This window comes from Equus quagga, chromosome 20, assembly GCF_021613505.1.
Source record: "Equus quagga isolate Etosha38 chromosome 20, UCLA_HA_Equagga_1.0, whole genome shotgun sequence".
NCBI classification, from domain to species: Eukaryota; Metazoa; Chordata; class Mammalia; order Perissodactyla; family Equidae; genus Equus; species Equus quagga.
Genome location: NC_060286.1, coordinates 34,055,714 through 34,079,968, shown reverse-complemented (window position 1 = coordinate 34,079,968; position 24,255 = coordinate 34,055,714). Strand labels below are relative to the sequence as shown.

Below are 24,255 nucleotides of genomic sequence, written 5' to 3'. Positions count from 1 at the left end.
TCCTCGGGAGCCTGAAGCCAGTAAGAAGGGGCCTCTTGGGCTTCCGCTAGGAAGAAGCTCACGGTCTCAACTGTTACCCCATCATCGGTCTCATATGATCCATCTGATTTCTCTGGAGGTCTATGCTGCACCTGTCGTACCACAACCTGAGTCCAATTTCTTTCTCGTTTCTGAAATATACCACCTTAAAAAAAGATACAGTGTTTCCCGTAAGACTTGTAACAAATTACACATAAAACACACACATCATATCTACACACACACACACACACACACACACACACACACCATGCTTTAGTTTGCAAAGTGCTCACCCCCAGCGGTGCCATGGGGGGAGTTACCATCCTACTTCACCGATGAGGAAACCGAGCAGCGGCCTGCTGGTAAATGGTGAACAACCAGCTCTCCAGGGAAGAAAGCCCAGATTTTACATTTGCCCATTTCCATAATGAGAATACTCCCGCCACGCTGATTTCAAGTGCAGAGCTGGGAAGAGAGGTGCACAATTAATGCGCACGAACTGGAAGGACCCAGCTCCAGCACGCTACCAAAACTGCGGCTCAGAGACACACCCACTTTCTGATGGTCGTTAAGAGGCAGGACCATTAAGAGGTCTGGAACTCAGGCGACCTCACCGACCCGAGGGGCTCCTCCTCACCATGGCTGTCCTGGCTGGAGCCGTCTGGTCCCCGTCTGCTCCCTTTCTGTCCAGCTCTGGTTCTTTGCAATGAACAAAAAGACTCTGAAGGTCATTCCAGAGTTCTTACCTATCCTCGATGACTGTCTGCCCCACCTCCCTTTCTTGTGCCCTCCACCTCCCCTGACTTGGAGAGCCACATGCATGAGGACCACGGGAGACAACACCAGGAGAAACCGGGCCCAGCTGAAGGCGCTTCGAATGTGGAGTCAACAGCCCGGGGTCAATTCTAGTTCCATCCTTGGGCACAATTTCCTCAGCTGCAAAATGGGGGTCCCGGCACCTGCTTCCTAGGGCTGTGGTGAAGACAAGAGGAACGACTTCTATGAAAGCCCACCCAGTGCCTGGTACATGGCCAGTCTGGTCCAGCGTCTGGTACCTAACGAGTCTGGTCCAGCGCCTGGCACACAGCGAGTCCCTAATAACTGGGGGCTGAAGGCCATGTGAGATTTCATGAGTAAGGCCTGGTTACTAGGGAACTGGGTCTCACCTGGGGACTCCCAGGGCAGCCTTGGACTGGGAACAATGACTACATTAAACAACATCCCAGCGGGGGAAGTTCCGCTGGTGCAAGTTCCCTAGAAATTTCCAATGTAAAAACCAAGGTCATGACAACAATAAGCACAAAAGAAAAATGTACCAGGATCTGGACTGCCGATAAAAGCAGTGTAAACTATTTATTGATTCTCGACAGATAAGGGGAGACGGACACAAAGAGCTACGGAAGACGCCAGCTCCATATTTATGGAACTTTCCAGAAGGTCTCATCTCTGACTGCTTCTTTAAACAGTTTGAGCAGAAAGGAGAAGTTGGTGGGACAGGCATAATAATGTGGCTTCCCGAGAGGCCAGCTCTGCTGCCTGGACACCGAGCAACAAGGACCTTCGCTGGCTAGGGTGAGGCTTTATAATTCCGGTGCTTGGTGCATCCGGGGAGAGGCAAATGAGGAAGAGCACGTGCTGTCTGTGTGGGGCTTTACCCTTCCAAGGCATTTTGTATCCATCTCTTGCCAGGTGGGGTCAGGGGTCCCTTCTCCCAGGAGGCCCAGAGACATTGAGTGACTTGCTTAAGGCCACACAGCAAGTTACTGGGAGAGCCAGCTTAGAACCCAATTCACTGACACCCACCCACAGTTCTGCAGAAGCTCACACTGGCCCTAATGCTGCTCACACTTCCTAGTGGTGAAGCCACCCGGGAAGGCCCAGAGCCAAGCGAATCTCGGAGGCGATCAGAGGTAACAATCGCCTTTCCCCTTTGGGAAAAACCCCCCAAAGCTGAGCCCCCTGGGAACACCTCCTTAGAAGTCCTGAAGGTGGGGTTGTCCTCCCAGAGTTCCGAGGCTCCGCCAGGGAGGCCGAGAGAACCACAACACCTGGCCTGTTTCCTCCACTCCTGACCAATCCACGCAGATACCCAAGCGACCCTTTGAAGAGCAGGACGTGGTCTTACCGTGAGCCTCAACAGATGCTGGCCACACAGATGCATGGATGCACGCACGCGTGAAGAATGAGTGCACGCATGCATGCCGCACCGCTCTCACAATCTCTGCCAGGTTTTAGGGATGTTCACAGATGTTGTCTTTTCTGTTCCTCATAACAGCTTCCTTGGAGGCATCGTGAACCCCATTCGTGGCTCATGAAAGTGAGGCCCGGGAGCAAACAACTTGCTTCAGTCGACAGGGATGGTTAAGCAGGAGAATCGAATGCAAATCCAGGTTTTCTTTTTTTCTTTTCTTTTTCTTTAAAGATTTTATTTTTCCTTTTCTCCCCAAAGCCCCCAGGTACATAGTTGTGATTTTTAGTTGTGGGTCCTTCTAGTTGTGCTATGTGGGACGCTGCCTCAGCATGGCCTGATGAGCGGTGCCATGTCCGCACCCAGATCTGAACCGGTGAAATCCTGGGCCACCGAAGCGGAGTGCGAGAACTTAACCACTCGGCCACGGGGCCGGCCCCACAAATCTGGGTTTTCTAACCCTAAGACCCACGCCAGGATGAAGAGGGGCGGTGAGGGACGGGGAGAGGCACTCAACCTTACGAGTACCTACTGTCTGTCGTTCCAGGAGTCATCACTGTGACCACGAGTGCATTTCACAGGGGAGAGAACCGAGGCTCGGTGAGGCGGAGGATCGAGCATCATCACCAAGATCTTGCCGCTGATGAAGGCACAGGGGTGGGACTCGGATTGGGGTCCACTGGATTCCACCCTCTCGTCCTTCCAGACCAGCCACCTCTTTCTCAAGCGCGAGGTGTTATTACTCAGCCGACCAGTGGCCGGGTGTTCGTGAACCCCTGCCACACGGCCTGCCCTCTGCTGGGCCACGAGGACCACAGGTGCTGCATGAGACACAAACTCCACCCTCAGGAGCTTCCAGCCAGAGGGAGAAAGACGATGTGCAAATAAGAGACAGACAACGAAGACTGAAGAGACCGGACGGGCCGAGGGGGTGGGGGCACGGGCACAGGCGCAGAGGTAGGATGAGCACCGAGAGTGTGGAGGAGGAGACAAAGGAAGCGGGTGGGCTCCAGATGGGGGTGCAGGATCACTGCTCTTCCTGGGGGCCTCCACCCTGCAATAACCAGGGGAAATGGCCCCGAAAAGGAAGAACAGGCAAGAGACGCACCGTGAAACTTCACCATCCACCTAAGTAGCCAGAGGTCCTGGGTGGGCGGTGGGCATGCTGTCAGTCAGGACGAGCCTTATACATAACAGGTGCCCCCTCCCCTGCTATTTCAGGACAGCCTGGAAAAATAACTCCCGCTCCTTGCTGGCCGATGCCTGACATTCCACCATCGTAATATCAGTACAATAACTTTTATTCCTACTGAGAAGCACACCCTCATGGTTGGGAGCACTACTTTACAGTGGTGTTAGTCTTTCACATGTTAGTATAAATCTGTTTATTGGATAGAGAATTTCCAGAAAGCAGGATTTCCTGGAGGGTGGCAGAGGGAGGAGAAACAGCTGGAAGGAAGGTGGGAGCCCCACATGCAAAAGCTTAGCAAAGATAATCCACACCCAGTGCTCTCCTGTGACAGGAAGCGCAGGAGGTACTGGGGCCCGGACCCGACCCCTGACCCCTCTGTAGTCACCTCCAGAAAAGGAGAGGCTGCGTGAGGCCACCAGCTCTCTGAAGCAGCTGAGTTGGACTGTTTTCCCTTAGACATATTTCCTGAAGCTGCAAAGCCCCTGAAGGTGGTGGTCACTGTACACACAGCCTGAGGCCACCCACTCAGGTGCTGGCATGACACCCCCCAGCCCACAAACCCATTTCCTCCCCTTCTCTTGCCTCCGAGGCCCTGTATTCTGGATCTTTCTCCCATCTTTGTCCAAACCCCTCCTGTATCCCATTTCCTCAGGGTAAAACAAACTCCCGGCAGTCTTTGTGTTCACGTTTCAGGGAGCTGGTGTTGCTTCTCTGCCTTCTCACAGGGCCTCACCCATGGAAACGGCTCCCCCTCCCAGGGGCAACGCTGCTCCAGGCCCCCCCTTTCCCCCCCCCCTCCCCCGACGCCTTTCTTGGCCTCCTGGCTCCCCAGTCCCAGTTCCCAGGCAGTCATCAAGCCCCTCCCCTTTGGCAGGTTTCTCAACCCCTCCCTCCCCTTCCTCCATCCTGCTCCTGGCACAGTCGGCTGTCCCGTCCGTCACCCACACAGCCAAGCTCTCTGCTAAAGAACCAATCTCATCTGGCCACTTCCTGCTCAAAATCTTTTCACACCTTCCCACGATGCCACAAACTAAACCCCTGACCCCTTGGGGGTGGTTGTCAAGGCCGATGGTGGCCTGGCTGAATCCCACCTTCCCAGCCTCATCTTTGATTCTACTCCCCGTCACCTCACCCCCAACACGGCCCACCCTTTCCTGATTCTATTCCCCGTCTCTGAGCCTGACGCAGGCTGTGGTCTCAGCTAAACGCACCTTGTCCCTATTTCTCCTCCTCACAATTGCTTTCCATCCTCCAAGGCCCAAGGAGGCCTGGGTTGATCTCCATCAGTCAAAAGCAGCCAATTTTGATGTTCCCAAAGTCCACACCTACATTCTAGCACTTATGACAGTCTGGCTTGTATTTTTGGTTAAGTGTGAGTTCTCTCTCTCCCCACTGATCCAACGTCAGGGGTCACGTCTTACGGAGTCCATCCTAAGTGTCTTCCTTCCATTCAGCACATGGTCAGTAGTATGTAAAGCCTTTGAAATGTCTGACAACACAGAGAAAGCCATAGTAAAATGCTCAAGTGAGAAAAGGAAGGCTATAAATCATATGCGCCACTACGATTCAAAATCTATTAGAAAGAAACAACAGCAAGAAACTCACCAAAGTTTTACAATAAAGTTCTTGGAGTTAAATTTTCCGATGATCTATTTTTTTCCTGGGTCAACCCCAAGTTTGGAGGCCAAAAAGGGAATTGCTGATACCAGAAAGTGCCAAACTGTGGTTCGTTTTTAGCCAAACCTCCCTGGGTAATAACCCCCGTGAGACAAGGAGAATGAATCAGCTTCTTAGAGGATTCTCCGGGAGCAGGGCGCCCAGGAAATGAAGGTTTTGAGGTGTGAGCTGCGCGTTACTCCATCCACACAGCCAGTTACAAGTGCCAGTGTGACTGAGGGCTTCTGCACGAGGGCGAGGTGAGAGCGGTTCCCCACAAACGTCTCCATTTCATCGGGGAGACTACACTGTGACGTCAGAGACTCACTCCCATTCCGACATCAGTGCCAGCGTGTGTTGTTTCCCACATCACCAAGCGATTTCCCCACCCCAGCAGAATGTCCTACAGTTCAATTCAGTTCTGAGACTGTCTACCTGGAGATGGCCTCAGATCCCACCAGTTAACGCTCAGCCCCACAAGCCTGGCCCCGACACACACGGCCCCCACTTCAGATGCCAACTGCAAGTCCAGGTTGTGACCTGTGCTTCTGACCAACCGGCTATAGATCAGAGGTTCCAACGACCCCCTCCTTGGGTTTCATTAATTTGTGAGAGCGGCTGACAGAACTCAGAGAGACATTCTACCTACTAGGTTATGGGTTTATTATAAAAGGATACAACTCAGGAACAGCCAGATGGAAGAGATGTACAGGGCAAGGATGTGGGAAGGGACACGGAGCTTTCACTCTCTCTGAGCACTCCTCTCTACCCAACCTCCACATGCTCACCAACCAGCAAGCTCTCAAACACCATCCTTTTGGGTTTTTATGGAGGCGTCATCATATAGGTGTGATGGATCAGATCATTGGCCATTGGTGGTTGATTCAACCCCCAGCCCCTCTCCCCTCCTCTGAGGTTAGGGGGCGGGACTAAAAGTTCCAACCCTCCAATCACACGTTGGTTCCCCTGGCAACCAGCTCCTATCCTAGCTGCTTTCCTTACGTCACCTCATTAACATAACCTCACATGTGGTTGAAAGGGACTGGTTGTGAATATCAAGACACCTTTGTGGCTCTTATCACTTCAGAAACTCCATGCGTTTTGGGAGCTCTGTGCCAGGAATGGGAACAAAGACCAAACACACATTTCTCATTGTAAAGCGCAACGTCACAGTCAGGATGCTGCTGAGCGCTCCCCAGGCGCCAGGCGCACCGTCCGAGGTGGGTGCTGCCCGCGTCCACGCATCGACCCTCCAACGGCTGTGCTGCAGAGCTCCGCATTCTGCAGTGGAGGAAACTGAAGCACAGAGACGTGAAGTGACTTGTCCGAGGTCAGAAGGTGACAGGGACAGAATAAAAACCTAGAACTGCCAGGCTTTCCAAAGCTCATGGTCTCAGAAGACGTTTCCACAGACAAGAGTGCAGGACTCCCCACTCTTCGATGCGGCCTCCCTGATACGAGAGCAAGAGCTGGCCTCCACGCCAACCCCGACTTTAATAATAATCATTCCTATCTTTAATGGACTTAGCACATTTTGCTTCAAACACAGGTTAAATCTCATTCTACGATAACTGATCAGTTGGCGGAAAGCTCAAACCCAAGAACGCGATAATGCAAATCTCCGGTGTGGAGCCCAAGGGTATTCTGGGTAACACTCCGACCTCCAGACGTACAGATCTCTGCTGCCCTGGAGGACTCACTTTAGCATCTCCCCTCCTTGGTTTCAGGTCCCTGAGCCCAGTGGTGAGAACCATCGGTGCCAATCAGCACGGCCATTCACCGCATTTGCCTCTGAGGCGGATATGTTCCCAAGGGCATCTACCAGCTGCAGCCACCGGGCCGAGGACCAGGGGACTGAGAGTGGGGCACCTGCTCAGGGCAGGAAGAAACTCGACTGAGCTGGGCAGGCCGGCTCAGCCCGGGCATAGGGAACAGGCAGGGAGGGACGTGGGGCTGCCCTAGGAACACAGGGCAAGTGGTTCGGACCGAGTGCTGGGCAGTCACTTCCTGCAGGGGCCAGACCACATCACCCGCCACTGTCTCATAGTTCCTCTTCCAGAGGCAGGGCCCACTGGTTTTCTTTTTTTTAGCAGCCAGCAAAAATATGCCATCACATGAATGTGTCACTGTCACCGTCTTCAAGAGTGCAGAATAATGAAAAAGGAGCTAACGTCCCCCAGCCAGGTGGTTAATTTCAGCCATAAAGGGGCAGGGCTGCTGCCGGAAGCTGGCCCAGCCTCTCTCCATCCTGTGTCCTGCTCCCTGGTCCCTGAAGTCCCTGCCCCAATGTCTCTTCTGCTGGTTCTCTGCCCCCACCCTCACCCATCTGGCCTCCGATGGACCGGGATGAGGCTAAGTGGTGACCCAGACACCACGAGGCCTGCTGGTCACCTCAGTGCAGCTCAGAGGAGGACGGCGGATGAGGCAGGTTGTCATGCTTCTTCAAAATAGTCGCTCCCCATCCCTGCCGGTCACATGCCGGCACGAGGATGACACTTCCCATCCCACTGGTGTCTTGCCTGCATCCAACCTGTTTTGGCCAATGAGAAGTGAGGGGAAGGGACACCTGCGGCCTCCGAGCAGAACTTTTCAGAGCCATCCTGGAATTCCGCCGTCTCTCTCTTTCCATACGCCCCCAGGCGGCTGCTCTTTCAGCCTGGACCGCAGAGTGCTGTTTCTGTAAAGAGCCTCAGCTGACGCGGAGCAGGGAGCGGTCACTCACGTGACCGTGTGAGCACACTCGGTGCACAAGCCTCTGCCCTTAGGGCTGTTTGTTGCCGCAGCGTAACCAGCCTGAGCTGACCGGTTTAGGGTTTTGCAAAGAAACTCCTGACAAAGAACTAGAGGACAAGGCAGGTGCCCAGAAGCACAGAGGTGGTCCAGGGCACTCTTCTTCATTCAAAGCAAACGAGTGGAGCCACAGATGAGGTTGACCACCCACTTTCGGGGGGATCCCCTCGTCTCCTTCCTTTGCCTCAGCTCTGAGTGGGGAACCCCAACAAAAGGCCCCGGTTCCAGGCCCTGGGCCTTTCCCTTGCCCACTTCCTCCTCAGGCTGCCCACCCCTGCGGCCACCACGGCCACAGAAGGACTCAGGGGATTGGTGGCTCCCTCCTCCCAGGAGGGACTAAGAGGCAGGCCCACATGTGCCCCTCTGGGATTCACCCAGAGCCTTGGAACAATATGTGTAGACTACTCGACTCCTCCTTCTGGCTTGAACCCACAGGAGGATTAATAATAATAATAACAACAACATTATTCTAATGGTCTGTTGTGCTCCGGGCACTGGCCTGAGCACTTCAGACACACTGACTCCTTCCAGGACCCTATGAGGAAAGCACTGTTATCATCCCCATATAGAGGCCTAGAGAGGTTAAGTAAGGTGCCAAGGTCACACAGGTGGTAAAAGGCAGAGCTGGGATCCCGACAGAGGCTGCGTGGCTTCCACAGTCTGTGCTCGATCGCTATGCTAGGGAGGAAGGTACCGAACAGGAAGACAGGGCAGAGAGGGAGGAGCAGTGAGTCAAGGAGGCAAAGAAACACACCACCGGGTCCCTTCTTGATGTTGTCTGGGATCGTCCTGGGAGCAGAACTCAGGGGGCTGAGGTCTGGGGAACCGTGGAACAATATAAAGAAAGAGCAAAATAAAACACACACAAATGTATAGACGACATCTGTGTAGTTATAGTGAATGAAACGAATCATGATTAAAGAGTTATGTTCCTCTTTGAGTTTTGAAGGTCTTTTCAGCAAAGCTAAAGCAGTGAATTTTTAAAGGCTTAAAAATGGAAAATGAGGGGCTGGCCTAGTGGCATACTTGTTGGGTTCACACGCTCGGCTTTGGCAGCCCAGGGTTCCCAGGTTTGGATCCTGGACATAGACCTACACACTACTTGTCAAGCCATGCTATGGAGGTGTCCCACATACAAAATAGAGGAAGATCGGTGGAATGTTGGCTCGGGGACAATCTTCCTCAAGCAAAAAGGGGAGGATTGGCAGCAGATGTTAGCTCAGGGCCAATCTTCCTCACGAAAAAAAAAAAACAAAAGGAAAATAAGATTCTACCACATGACTCTGGGAGGAAGACATGAAACCGGGGAAGTAAGCTGCCTTCATCCCCAAGTGCCCTGCTTTGTCACTTGGGATCCTACTCAGGAATGAGATATACAGCCAGACATGAAGTCCTGGTTCCATGGGGTAGGCCCTGAGCATGCTTTCTGACCAAGCTCCTAAAGGCCAGGGTGGGGCAGGGGGGTGTAACTGGTTGGTTGGAAAGATGTAGAAGTGATCACCCTGGAGACTGGGGCAGGAGGGTGGGGACAGAAGCAAAGGGGCAGAGGAGAAAAGCAGAACTTCCCGACATTCTGTAGGCCCAGCCTGAGTCCCTTTTCCTCCAAGAAGCTTTCCCACTGAGCCTGCCCTTGAACCATGCTCCCTCCTTGGGCTTCTGGAACACAGACTGACGTGTCACGTGCTCAGCACAGCACTACTCCCCACTTCAGCTACCTTCCCGATGTTGGTGTTGAGATCCAAGAGCATGGCTGGCTCCTGGTTTCTAAAGGATCGCAGGTAACCAGCATCTGGACAGCCAAGTCCCGGAAAGCCTGGTTCCCCCAAGAAGAATTAGGAGGACACAAGCCCCGTTAAGTCCATAAGCAGGCAGGCTTACGGCCATCTCTCCCACGAGGCTGTAAGTGCACCCAGGGTCTGTGCAGCCCCCGCCCCCGAGACAACTTCACCCCTTCTGCAGTCATCAGAGGCGCCATATATTTGGTCTGGGGAAACTACAGCACTCCCCATCCTCTTTGAGATGCCGATACTTTCCTCCCTGAAGACGCTGCAGGAAAGGGCTCATGAAGGCTTGCTATATAAATTCACAATCCCACACACGCCATTCACCTTACCCAGTGAGCAGACTCCTAGCAGTTCACCCATATCCAGGCCCTCTGCTTCTTCCTGGACACAGGTCTGGACCACATTTCCCAGGCTCCCTTGCAGTTAGGTTTGGTCACGTGACCGAGGTCTAGCCAATGGAATGTGAACATGCGTGACACACCCCCTTCCAGGCCTTGCTGGTAAGACCCGCCCCCAAGCCTGCTCCAAGCTCTTTCCTCTTCTAGCCTATTGGCACAATGTCAACGGTAGGGAGCTGGAGGCTGCGAACACAAGGTGGCAAGGCCTCCGTCAGGGCAGGTCCCTGAATGAGCCTCCCCCACTGACCGTGAATCCTGAATGCGAGCGGGGAACTAGCCTCTTCTGGGTTTAAGGCATTAGCGTTTGCAGCAGCTGAGTGATCTTCCCGCTCACTTGTCCTCTACAGCCTGACTCCATCTGACCGTCCCGTTGTGGTGGTCACTCGCTTACTGTCTCCTCCCTTCACCCGACGCAAGCTCCGAGAGACAGGGACTGCAACTGCTTCCCTGCTGTGTCTCCAACACAGCACAGAGCCTGACGCAGAGCAGACGCTCAGGAACTACCTGTTGAAGACGCGACCGAGGGGATTGTGTTTTTCCTATTCTTCCTGAGTCTGGGTCCCTGGAAAGGCTCCCCTACGCAAGAACAGGAACCTGCCTCTGCTTTCACTTTCGTGTGCCCCTCTAGAGATAGAACATGAGCCTTTAATTGAACTAATACACTCGCCCTTTGGGACCCAGCCTGTGTTCCCTCCTCTTTGCACCCTCCCGAATCCTTCCCACCATGGTCTGCATCCTCTGTGCCCCTGGGCCAGGGGTCCCTTTGCAGTCACACCTGTCACACTGCACAGCAACTGGTGATGGCTGTGCCTCTCCCATCCACCATGTCCCCCATCCTCCAACTAGACTGGGAGACTCCTGATGCCAGGATGCTGTCTTATTCATCTTTGCGTCTTCCCAGTGTCGGGCACAAGTGTCTCTTGAGAAGCAGGCACTCCAAAATATTTAACAAATATTTTAAGAATATTTATTATATTTATATAATATTTAATTATGCAAAGATATAATTATATAAATATAACTATATTATATATTTATAAAATACTTAATAAATATTTTATCTTCCTTTTTTTTTTTCCTCCCCAAAGCCCCAGTACTTAGTTGTATATGCTAGTTGTTAGTTCTTCTATGTGGGACGCTGCCACAGCATGGCTTGATGAGCAGTGCTAGGTCCACGCCCAGGATCTGAACCAGTGAACCCCAGGCCGCCGAAGCGGAGCGTGCAAACTTAACCACTCGGCCATGGGGCCGGCCCCCTACCTTCTTTAACTGTTGTCACTCTGCTGCTAACCAAGAGTAGAAAGTTTGCTCCTCTGGATTGATTTATACGAGGACCTAAGCCAATACTTGGAATAGTCTTACAGATGCTCCTAACAAGCTTCTTGGATCTTAATACCTGGCATGGTCCATGAGAGGAGGGGGGAGCCCAAACCCTTTCAGTGCATATCAGTACAAACCCACCCTAGACCCAGGGCCCCAAAACATGTTTCCACTGAGGCCCAAGCCTGCTCCTGGCAGCCCTGTGCACACACAGAACTTTTGTCTTTCAAAGGGTGTGGCCATTTGAGCCTCACAAAGGCTCTGTGATACAGGCAGGAAGTGACTATTATGTCCATTTAACAGATGAGAAAACTGGGGCTCAAAGAGGTTAAGCGACTTGTCCAAGATCATGGTTTGAGCGTGTGCTGAGCTGTCGCTAGGACCCAGGGGCCCAGACAGTTCCTCTCCGTTTCTTCCCTTTCTCCAGCCTGCGCTAACAAGGGGAAACTTCGCAGCGGCCACAAGCAAGCAGAGCCAAGAAGCCACGACATGGGCGAGCGGAAACTCACATGGCCTTTGAGTGATAAACTGAGTTTAAAACAAGCCTGACCAAACGACTTCAGCAGACTGAGAGCTTTCCCCCTTCTTCTAAATTTAAACCCCTCCAGCCCGAGAGGCGCATCTGTGGTTACAGGGTGTAGCATCTGCTACTGCTGTGTGGTCAGAGGCCAGCACAGGAAGACGGGTACTTACTCGATTTTTCTTCTTTAATGGTGTATTCGAGTACCTCGGATGAGCTCTCGTTCGGGGAAGGGAAGTGGACACAGAGCACCAGCTGCTTCGAGCTGCTGTCCCGGCGGACCAGGAACGTCTGCAATGGAAGAAGCGGGGGAGTCCGTGAATCAAAGATTTGGGTGGAGGTTAGAAGGACAACAGTGAGATGGAAGTCATCTGGAATGTTCCAGAAACAAGGAGGCAGGTAGGGGGCAGTGAAGCATCCCTCAGGAGAACTGGGGGTTCTGCCCCAAGAGCCATGTGTCACCTGGCCCATGTCCTCTGACTCCTTGAGCCTCAATTTCTCACTTGCTCATTGACGGGGGTCAATTAAATCAATGTTTATGAAAGAATTCTGTGCTACAGACACGGAGTTTGGCAGAGAATATTTAACATGGAGATTCCTGTGTCCCTCCCCCACTGCCCCACCCCCCTCCCAAGATGCTGGTCCGGTGTGTGGGGGAGAGTGTCCAGAATCGGCTGATTCTGATACAGGTGGTGGTCCAGGGTCCAAACTTAGACAAACTCTAATGTACAGGAGTGAGGCTGAATTTCAACTCACAGCCCGGCACGCACGCTCTGGGGGAGGCTGCTGGAAACAATCACAGACATTAGTCAATTCACACTTTTTTTTCCCATGGAAATAATAACAGCTAATAACAATACAGAGCTTTCTCTGTGACGGGAAATGTTACGAATACTTTGCATATATTGCACTTGCTCCATCCTCTCGATGACGCGAGCTTTGTTGATGAAGAAACCCTCCCTGTACCACAGGTCCCGCCCGGTGAGGCACGTCGCGTCCTTTCTCCTCGTGTGAATTTATTCGAGTCTGAGCAACCATGCCTCTGGGCCCGAGGGTGTATCTGCGTTCCAGTAACCAAGCATGACCCAAAGTCTAAAGCAGAGCTGCATGTCCACAGGCACGTCCCCTCTACTTCTGCTCTGGGCCGTGGTTCCGCTCAGCACGAGGGACTGTGCCTGCGAAGTTCTGCACCGGTCGCACCCCACAGCGCCCCAGGGGCAGTGCCCTCCCACCGCCATCATGGGGAGGGGGCCCCTGCTTCCTCCCACAAACTTTGTTTTCAAACTGTCCTTTTTAGTCTCTGCTGGCCCCACCCCAGTTCATCCCTCCTTCCAGGTGATGACAGACCCTTCTGGAATCTCCCAGCCTCCTGGGGCACAGCTTCCCCTGGGGGAGGAGGAAGGGTGTCCCTCAGCCGGGGAAGGACACGCCTTCCTTTCCTGAAAGAGGACTTGGCCACGGTGTCTCCCCCCAACCCTCTCCCCCTCATCTCCGCCCTGGGGTCTAGGCCTCTCCCACTCAGGCCCCAAGCACCCAGGCTGGAGTTTGAATGACCAGGAGTCCAGACCAAGATGCTGAGGGAAGGCTGGGGACCAGGGCCTCTGGGACATCCCAAGGATGTGGCCCCAAGCATGAGGCTCTGGAGGAGCAAAAAGATGGCATCGTCCCTTTGCCCACCCAGGCACACTGCCCTCCCTCCCCTTTGGTGATGCTCCAAATTCTCTGCCATTGTTATTGATTACTATTATTATCACCATATTGCTATGCTGTTAGAATGGCTAATATCATCATTGTTAATATAACACTATAATGACATCGTTATTATTGATCAGTAGCAGCTAACCATATTGCCTCCCTAGTCCACCCAAGCCTTCACCCGGGCTCACGAGATCCCGTGATCTTACCTAATTCTGTTATTAAGGTGATGGGGGGGGGGGTGCTATAATTATCCCCATTTCATAGATGAGGAAACTGAGGCAGAGAGGCAAGTAATGCCCAGGACCACGAGCCTGGTAAGTGCTGGAGCTGGGATTTGAGCTCAGGCCCCTCAACTCTAGACCCTGATCCTGAGCACGCAATTACCCCTGGACCTGGCCAGAGAGGGTGGGTCCCTTGCTCTGTGTGAGAGTGTGTGTCCCTCTGGAAGCAGCGACACAATGAACCTATTAGTCATTGAGCTGCATTTGGAAATGAGTTTCCCAGCTGCCGTCCCGGAGCTGGAGAGTGGAGAGAGCATGAGAACCCGGAGTGGATGCAGGGGGACGGGAGGGAGGCGGAAACGGGAGGCAGGCGGGATGCTGGCTGCACACCGCCCCGGCCCCCCGGAAGGCAGCCCTCCCTAGGGGACCCAGCAGGAGGTCGGTTCACCTCTGGAGGCCTCCTGCGCCCCTTCCATCAGCTCAGATGGGACACCTGGGCTCCCGGCAGAGCCCCGCCCAGCTCTGAGCTGCAGCATCGCTGAGCTGATGAGTTCACCTGAACCTCGCCTGACCCCAGGAACTCACTGTCTTTCAAAGGAAAGAGGCCACTTGGCGTCTTCTTCAGAATTCTTCCTGCCTACCAGGCCAGGGGGAACCAGCAGCGTGTGAGGGAATGTGACTGTGTGTGTGAGAGAAAGAGAGAATGGCGTGTGGGTGAGTGTGGCATAATAAAAAATACATCTGGTCTTTGCCCCCAGTTCCCGGCACAGAGCTTCAAAAACCCTTGGAATTTCCTGAGTGACAGGAATGTATTGTGTTATGCACCAAGAGCCACTTTTGACCACACCTGAGTTTATGCTAACAGGTGACTCATTGTGGCTCTCAGTTTCAAAGCGGGGGCTGGCCACAGAAAGACCACCACGTGATTAGAGGGCTGGAACTTGTGGCCCCACCCCCAACCTCGGGGGAGGGGAGAGGGACCCGGGGTGGAGTTCAAGCAGGTGGCCAATGATGTCCTCACTCACGCCCGAGAAAGGAAACTCAGTCGGACCCCTGGACGCTGAAGCTTAGTGGGGCTCCCTGGTTGGTGAACACACTGCCCTGCGGGAGGGCGAGGGGCCCAGATTCCACCAGGAGCGGGTGTGGGAGCTCTGCATCCCCTCCCCCTGACCTCACCCCTCTGCGTCCTTCATTCAGCTGCTCTTGAGTTGAATCCTTGATAATAAAACGGTCATCTGAAGTCCAGTAGGGTGCCCTCGGGGAGCCTTCTGAGTCATTCTAGCGGATTATCAAACCTGAAGGGGGGTCATGTCTGTACCGAGTCGCCCAGGGACCCCGACTTGGGTCTGGCACCTGCAGTGAGGGCAGTCTTGTTGGGGACCTGCCCTTTAACTTGTGGGGTCTGCACTCACTCCAGGCAGTCAGTGCCAGAACTCAATTGTGGGACACCCAGGTGGTGTCAGAGAGTTGCTGTGGAGCGTCGTGAGTGGGCACGTGTGAGTGTGGGGGGGTGGTGAGTGTGGCCCCCAGGGCCTCCCTGCCAGAGCCTGGGGGAGCAGAGCATGGGGAGAGGCCGGAGCCAGTGGTGCCCCTGGGCAGGCCGACAGAGCAAACCTGGACCCTCGACCCCAAGCCAGGGCAAGAGCCGGGGCCGGTGCCCTCCTGAGCCGAAACCAGACTGGCGGTGTCTTTGTCAGGCAAGTGCTTTCTTTACACACGTGGTGCATGTGTGGGGGACACATGCCCAGGTCACCTGTTCAGAGCGCGTGCATACGGCAGAATGCCCTTCTCCATCCCCGAGTGTCAGGAAGGAGCTGGTGTTTTTCAAACTGTGGGTCATGACCCATCAGTGAAAACGCCACCGACCTTTTTTTTTTTCCACATAAAATACAAGAGAACAAAATAGAAGATAATAAGGATGCCTATAATAAGGATGGACTTTTTGTAAGAGAGACCTACAGAGGGCCAGGGCCACAGCAGAATGCATATTTCTTACTCTAATGATGGTCACCTCCTTCCTTGAGTGTCTTTGACCGCCCCAGATCTCTCCCTAGGGTGACTGCAATGACAAGCCACAGCTGCCAGCCTCCACTGGACCGCCCTTGACGCTGCCCTGCATGCTAATTGGCTCTTTCACACCCAACACAGAACTGTTTCTAGATTTCTCCGCTTTGCTGAGACCTTGACAGTGTTCTCCACCCTCCACTGATAGAAAGAAAGATGACAGGAGCTCCTCCAGCTGGGAGGCAAGTCACGATCTGTCACAATCTGTATTTCCTCCTGGACTCCCACAGGGTCCTGAGCAGCCAGTTACGAGCTCTGTGACCCTGGGTAATTCCGTGCCTTCTCTGAGCCTCGGCGTTCTTTTCTGTAAATGGGGCTAACACCTATGACCACCCAGCAGAAACGAAACCACAGCCCTGCCTCTCAGTGTTTGAAGAAGTAACTGCGCAGTTGATCCCGGAGGCGCCCAACGGTACCCAGGATGAGTGGGTCTCCACAGAGGCTCACTAAGGATTAACGCTCCGTTGGCTCCACGTCCTCCCCCATGGCTGGTTTTTGTTCTTCAGTCTCCCAGCCTCAGGCTCCATCTAGAAATTAAAGGTGATTTCCTCGAGAGAGCGGTTCAGTCGATAGGAAGGAGCCAGAAGTTAAAATGGCGGCTAACGTCTGTGCTCTGGGCCAGGTACCTTACATGTGGCATCACCCGGTTGTCCCCACAGCCCTGGAAGGAGGGGCTAGGACTAGTCCCTTGGATGGATGGAGACTCGGGTCACAGAGAGGTTAAATAAACCGGAGGCCACGCAGAGGGGAAGTGCAGCAGCCGGACTCACGCCAGGTGCCACCAAGAGCATCTCGCTTATCTGGTGCCATCTTGTCTGTGTTATCTACTCACCGAGGGGCAGGGATGTGGAGAGGGGTGGAAAGTCCCCCAGGCTGGCTTCCCACAGGTCCCCCATTCTGAACGTCCAACACCCACCCTTTCAGCAGGGCCACAAAGCCTCACATAGTACTTCCTTCTGCCATGGCCAAGTCCTGGGGCTCTTTTTTTTTTTTTTTTTTTCTGCTTTATCTCCCCAAACCCCTCCACCCCATACACAGTTGTATATCTTAGTTGCAGGTCCTTCTAGTTGTGGGGTGGGATGCCGCCTCAACGTGGCCTGACGAGCGGTGCCATGTCTGAGCCCAGGATCCAAACCCTGGGCCGCTGCAGCAGAGTGCGCGAACTTAACCACTCGGCCAAGGAGCCAGCCCCAGGGGGCTCTTATCTGAAAACCAAGATAAGGCTCTAGGGGGGTTGGGGGCGGAGGAGGCTGTGAGTGGTGGGGACGGGGCAGGGAGGGAGGCTAGGGGAGTCCTCTGACCCTTCCTGCCTGGAGTGCAGGTGGGAGGGGGCACTGACAGGTGCCTGCTGTGGGCAGAACCCCCAGCAGTGGTCTGCCTTGGCCCCTGTCTTTGGGAATAAGACGGTCTGTTCCACGTTCCCCTTTGGGGAGGTTCAGCTGCTGAGCTAGTCACAGGCCCCTTCTGGGAGGTATTCAGTCAGCATCTCAAAAACAGTGTCACTGTACAGCAAACTGCGGGAAAAAATGCAGAGTAGTGACTCCTGCAGAGCAGTCTAGATTATGGCGAATCTCCTGCACTGAATCTGGCAGAGTTCCACCAGAGTCAGAGCCCGGCGGAGGACCACCTGCGTGAGCTGTCTGGGTACCCCTTGCCCCCCATCCTCCCCGGGGGTCCACTGGTTATACTCTAAGGAGATGCTGCCCACAATGTTGCTGCGGGTGAGCACACAGGGGCTAGAGAGCTGGATGGGCCCCCCGGGCTCCTCCAACACCCTCCGAGGGATCCATGTGCCAATCTGCCAAGACCCTACTTCTCTTTCTACCCTCTGCAGCCAGCTTTTTAGAGATGCAGAGGGACTCGAACCCCAGCTCTGCTACTCACTAGCTGTGGGTCCACGGGCAAGTTACTTTCCTCCTCTGGGTCTCAATTTCCTCATCTGAGCGTGAGGATCATCATATCCATCTTTCGAGGTTGCTGTGAGAACTGCTGATCATGCATCTAAAATGTCTGGCACAGAGTATGCACTGAATAAAGAATAATAACAATACTTATTGTAGGCTGCTACCATTTACTGAGCACTAAACCACGTGCTAAGATTTTTATATGCATAATCTCAATTGATAAACAAATGATAGTTATTAATAAGATTGTTATTACGTATCTTTTTTTGCTTACAGCTGGACCAAACAGAGAGGAAGAAGGACTGAAGACCATTCGCCTACGTGATGGGTCAAAAATAGCCACGAACTCCTTGCAGCTCTTCCATCAAGAGATGGAGTCTACTTCCTGCACCTGGAAGGGTGGCCTTAGGACCTGATTTTCAAAAGAAAGCAGAAGCGACAAGGTGGAATTCTGAGCGTGGGCCTTAAGGGACGTATCAGCGTCCACGCTCGCCCTTTGGACCACAGCTGTCACGTGAAGGAGCCCCAGTGAGCCTGCTGGCGTCGTGGGGCCCGGCCAACAGCCGGCACCAACTGCCAGATATTGAGTGAGGCCAGCTCAGGCCAGCCAGCTCGAGTCAAGCTGCCAGGTGACTGCAGCTACATGACGGACCCCAGGGAGACCAGCAGAAGAACCACTCAGCGGAACCCAGCCCAAACCGCTGACCCGCAGAACCGTGAGCCAATCAGAGGTGACCGTCTCAAGCCGCTGGGTTTTGAAGTGGTTTGTTATGATACAGCCGGTATGCGGACAAGGGCCTCATCCTTTGGGTGCCCCCTTTCTTTCTTCCTTCTAGGAAGCGCTGCTGGAGGGCCTCCAGGGTGATGTGCCCGGCTCCTCACTCTACAGCCAAAGAAACCAAGGGCCAGAGATGCAAAAAGACCTCCTGAGGTCACCGTGCTTGTGAGAGGCAGAGCCAGGACAAGGATGCAAGGCCAGGGAGCTTCAGGCCAGGGTTGTGGCCACTATGGTTACATGTCCTCCAACCAACCAGCCCGCTGAGTGTCAAACGAGCATGTGCTCTCTGCCAGGCACCAGGCCAGAGGCTGCAGAAACTTCGCAGCATCTCCCTCCCCGGGGTGTGGGAGATTTTACACATCATACAGATGAGAAAACAGTGTGTGGAGAGGCCTGGTTAACAGAGAGGGGAAGCGAAAGTGCAGAGCATTGAGCCCGGGGGCCCTTCCACGGAAGACGCCAGCCCCCAGGCTCTGGAGCCAGACTCTAGTTCAGCCCTGAGCTGGCCACTCCCGGCTGTAGGAGCTCACTAGGGCTGCTGCTTCCTCTGCAAAATGGGATCCGAACAGTTCCTGCCCGGGACAGTCACGATGAGTTAGCTCCCTGAGAAACACTCCCCTCCCTTTCCTTGCTAACTGACGCCAGTTCTGATGTGGCTGCAGTGTATCCTGCCTCAAGAGATTAATTATGTTTGGTCAAAGCCAATCATGGCTATTCTGCTCCCCTTTGCCATTCACCCCCTTTCTCAGCCTCCCTTCCATTTAGGGATAGCCAGGAAGGCATCTGGAAAAAACATTTGTTCCCTGACAAAAAATCTGAGCCTAGGAGGAGAAAGACTTTTGCCTGGGACCTCCTGCCTTTAAATGGGTGAGATGGCTGGAGCTGCAGCCACCATACTGTAACCACGAGGCGACAAACCTGAGGACAAAAAGCCAACACCTTGAAGATGAGGAAACAGACAGGTGGAAAGAACCCAAAGACATCACTGAGCTGCCAAACCAGCCCTGGACCCCAAGCTCCAGATTTCTCATTGGGTAAACAATAGTAGCCTCATAGCTGAAGCTACCCTAGGCTGGGTTTGTTGTTACTTGAAGCTGAAAGCATTCCCAGCTGACCCAGTGCCTCAAAGGAGCGTTGGAAGAATTGTACAGGTGACTTCAATGGAGGGGCTTCTATTTATTAAGCACTCAGTATATGGCGCCTCCTTTCCCCCGTGCCCCTCTCCCTGCCTCAGAGCCCTGAGGGCAAACTGCACAGGGGCAGAATTCCTATCCTCAACTGTTCATGATGCTCCATGAGTGAGAAAGGTGACGTGGCGGGGCACCACCCACCCTGGACGAGGGCAGGCACCCCCCGAGCAGCTCCAGACTTCAGGCCTCAGCTCTGAGTGAAAGGATGAGCTCAAGGTGAGCAGTGAGGGAACATGAGGTGACAAGGCACTGGGGCCTCCTCTGTCCACCTCCAGGACCCTCGCCTTTGGGCTGGCCGGGTTATCACGAATGGAGCAGCTTCAGACTCATGCCCACCACAGGACCCTCCCTGGGCCGCCTCTCCTGAATGCCTTCCCGGATTAACCAGGCCACCAGCAAACCCCGCTGTGCCCCCGCATCCTCACACAACCCCTCTCCTCTGTGGGAACAGGCATCGTCTGGTGCCTCACTGAGCAGACATCTGAGTCAGCCCACTCCTTCTGTTCCCTCTTTTTTCCCCGTTTCCACCAGCTCCCCCTGCACCAGCTTAGGAACTCGCAGAAAGCAAACCGATGGGTGGCAGGCTCACTCTGAGGTCTGATTTTCCTTGAAGAGCTAGGACTACTCCCCCTCCCCAATCTCCCAAAATAACAGTGGGGTAGTGGTCAGAGCACTGGGCTGCGAGGCAGGACACTTGGTGTCCTTCCTAATTCTGACATTGGTTTGCTGTGACCTTTGGCAAGTCACTTCCCCTCTCTGAGCTGGCTTTTCCATTCTAGTCAGGCAGAGGGTCTGAAGGGCCCCAGGACTCCTTCCTTCTAGAAGATACTCTCCCGGCATGCGTGCCCTGGGGTCTTTCCCAGATCCTAAGAGGCTTGCACAAGAGTTGGCTTCGCGGATGCATTCCTGCAATCCTGGAGTTGGAACAGCCCGTGTGGGAGCCCCTCCCTGTCTACCTTCGGCTGGCGTGGGTTTGGAAAGACCAACTGATTTCAGGAACAGCTGGGAGAGAACTACGCAGCCACTGCACTCCCCTCCTCCTCGCCAAATAAATACATAAGAACCCAAAGGTAAATACACTATAAATGGTTTTGTTTTTACTATCCATTTTTGGCCCGGACAATCCAGAGCTGTCTGCTTTTCCACTTTTGTTATTTTAGGACTATTTTCCAGTTGCTTGGGGAAATTTTCCAATCATGCCCATTGGGGCAGGAACAGAAGTGGCTGGTTCTTCCCGGAGGCCACGAGCGCAGGGGCTGCGGTGCCTGTGGAGGCCGGGGGTCCAGTGGCCGGAGCCCACTCTGGACGCAGGTGGCCCACCTTTGCCATTGCTGATAAGGAAGTTGTAGCCCGGCGTGGAGTGGAGCTTCTCAGTCCTGGCTGCACAGCAGCATCACCTGGGGAGCTTTCAAAACCTGCTGATGCCTGAGCCCCACTCCACGCCAAGGAAATCAGCATTTCTGGGGATGAGGCCAAGAAATGATGGTTTTTTTAAAGCCTTCAAAGGCAGTCAGTTGGTGGGTTCGAATCGTGCTCCACCACTTGGTAGCCGTATTATTCGGGAAAGGCTCCTGACCATTAGAGTTGTTTCTTCACTTACAAAATAAAGAGCCTAGGGCCGGCCCGGTGGCACAGCAGTTAAGTTCGTGCACTCCGCTTCAGCGGCCCGGGGTTCGTAGGTTTGGATCCTGGGCATGTACCTAGCACCGTTCCTCAAGCCATGCTGAGGTGGCATCCCACGTGTAAAGCAGAGGAAGATGAGCATGGGTGTTAGCTCACGGCCAATCTTCCTCAGCAAAAAGAGGAAGATTGGTGGCAGATGTTAGCTCAGGGCCAATGTTCCTCACAAAAAAAACCCCCACCTTTTGGCCTAGAAGCAATGACACTTCAGTACCAATGAACACACACGGCACCCAGATCTTGGTTTCTAATATTATTCTCCAATAAAAGGAACAAGGGCTCCGTGGAGAAATGACTGATTCTAGGATGAGGGCAAGAAATATACAAGACCATCTGGAGCATCTTGTAGCGTAAGAAAGCAAGGAAGTGCTCCAAAAAACAAACAAACAAAGGAAACACACACAGTGACGGGAGTGTGTCCAAGGGACACCGGAACCAGCTGAAAAAGCTCCCGATGGCCCAAGGTGGAATAATTGAAGAAATTAATTGTGCTAGCATTGGACCAGAAGCGAGGCAGAAAATAAATATCCATGAGTCTATAGCGATATAAACGAGTGATTGAATAAATAAGTAAATGGGGGAGAAGAGAGAGAACTCTTGTGCAGAATAAGTGCCAATAATTTACACAGACACTCAAACAAGGAGGTGGAGCACAGCCCCCCACTCCCCAGGGCTGGGCTGTGCAGACTGACTTGCTTCCAAGGAGGACAGTGCGGAAGGGGGAGGAGGGAGTAACCTTGCGGGGGTGAACCCTGACAAGCGCACCCTCAGCCAGGTGATCAAGATCAATGTCCACAGCGCTAAGTCGTGTCGACAGCATGTACCTTTGACGTGGTGCGATGAGAATGGCACTTTACCTCGGTCTTCCTCCCCCAAACCCACGACCCCAGTCTCACCACCCGAAAAAACCCCACTGAGGGGTATCCTACAAAATACCTGACCAGGACACCGCACAACCGGCAAGGTCGTTAAAAACAAAGTAAGTCTGTGAAACTGTCACTGCCAGGAGGAGGATAAAGAGGCATGACGACCACACGTGACGCGGTCCCCTGGATGGGATCCTGCAACAGGAACAGGACATGAGGTGAAAGCTGAGGAAATCGGAACAAACCGCTGGCTTTAGTTGATATTAATGTATCAATATTGGTTCATTAACTGTGACAAACGTACCACACTGGTGTTACATGTTAACAATAGGAGAACCTGGGTGAGGAGGACGTGGGAACGCCCTGTACTATCTTTGCAACGTTTCTGTAAATCTGTAACTTCTAAAATGAAATTTTTAAAAAACGCCGTTTGGGTGCAGAATGAATAAAGATGGCTTTTTCATTGCCCCGTTTCTGGATACACACAAATCAAAAATGGGTCAACATGTTTCCAACACCTTATCAGAGAAGCAGGCTGCAGTGAGTGGCGGAGCGGGTGGGACGTGGTCAAGGTCACACAGATACTTGGGACGAAAGGGCCGGATCCCCAGTCTCCTGACCACCCGCCCCGGACAGGAGGAAGCATCCTCCTCATCAGGACGGGTGGGTCCAGGTGATCTCTGAAGACCCTTTGAGCTCTCACAGCCTGGGGTCACACGTAACGTCTGTATCTTTAAAAACACTGAGGCCATCAGTGGTTGAATTTTGGACAGTTCTGTGGGATGATATTCTGCATCAAAGGGCCTTCCTAACATCCCTGAAGATCACCCCGTGCAGACTCTGCTCTTACTAGCTGTGTGACGGCAGGCAAGTAAATTAACTTCTCTGTGCCTTTGTTTCCTCATCTGGAAATGGGGACACTAATAACACCACCTACCTGGCAGAAATCACTGTGAGGATCAACAAGATGGTGCAAAGAGCAACTCTGGGCGAAAGTTGGCCAATCTTTTTTATCAGAGCATGAGCTTTGCTTCTGCTGGAAAATACAGAAGCTCCCGGGGCCGGGCAGAGCAGGGTGTAAGGGCGGAGGGCAGGGAAGACAGGAGAAGGCGCGTCTGCTCCAGTTCTGCTGTCCTCAGGGCTGACCGAGCCCCTGCGGCCTCCAAGGGCACGGCAAGTGGGCAGCAGTGGAAGGGCCTCACTGACGGCCTGCAGCGCAGTCTTCTCGGGTCTTAACAGCAGCCTGTGGTCTCACTCTCGGGATCCCATTCAAGGCTCTGGACACAGGCGCCCCTTCAGAACCTCCTGGAGCTGGCTCGTTTCTATACTCAGCCCCCCGACTGGAGAAGAGCAGCCTGGGCACCTCCCTTGCCCGGGGTGAAGGGCTCTCTGGGCCCCTTGCAGCGGCTGAGGCTCGGGTTAGGGCTTGAAGCCCGGCTTTAACGTGTGCTCACCTGGAAAGTGAACACAGCCACGCAGCCCTGCCTTTTGTTGCTGGCAAGCCCCGGGCCAGCCGCCCCCTCCCGGCCAACCTTCATTCATTTGTTCCAATGAGCAATCAGAGCCAGATCTACTCCGGGCCCAGGCCTGAGCCCGAGGCTGGTGTCACAGGTAGATCAATGCTGGGTGGTCCTGTCCTCCAGCAACTCCAGTGGCTCCAATCCCTCCAGGCATGCTGCCCTCCATCCCAGTGTGCCCCAGCCCAGCTCATGTCCCGCTCTGGGGCTCGGCCTGTGCTGTTCTATCACCCCCCTACTCTCCAAAAGACCCTCTCAGCTCCCTCATCCCAATCCTGCCCATCCATCCTGCATGACCCAGCTCAGCATCTGCCTCCTCCAGGAAGTCTGCCCAGATTACCCCACCGCTCGGCATCTCTTTGTCCACGGGCTGTTTCTGGTCAGAATCAGATAATCTCACACTCAGGGCAGAGAAGAGGTGCTGGAACATGAGTGCTCACACCCCACAGTCTATAACCAATGGCTATC

At 53.7% G+C, this 24,255-nt stretch overlaps 1 protein-coding gene across 1 annotated transcript in view; it reads right to left on the bottom strand.

Annotated features, from left to right (window-relative positions):
* RIN3 (Ras and Rab interactor 3) overlaps nucleotides 1-24,255 on the bottom strand; it is a 123,566-nt gene that overhangs the window by 61,650 nt on the left and 37,661 nt on the right. The window contains exon 3 of the mRNA XM_046647534.1: nucleotides 12,043-12,160. Within this exon, the coding sequence (XP_046503490.1) occupies nucleotides 12,043-12,160 (118 nt within the window). The remainder of the gene's footprint in view (nucleotides 1-12,042; nucleotides 12,161-24,255) is intronic.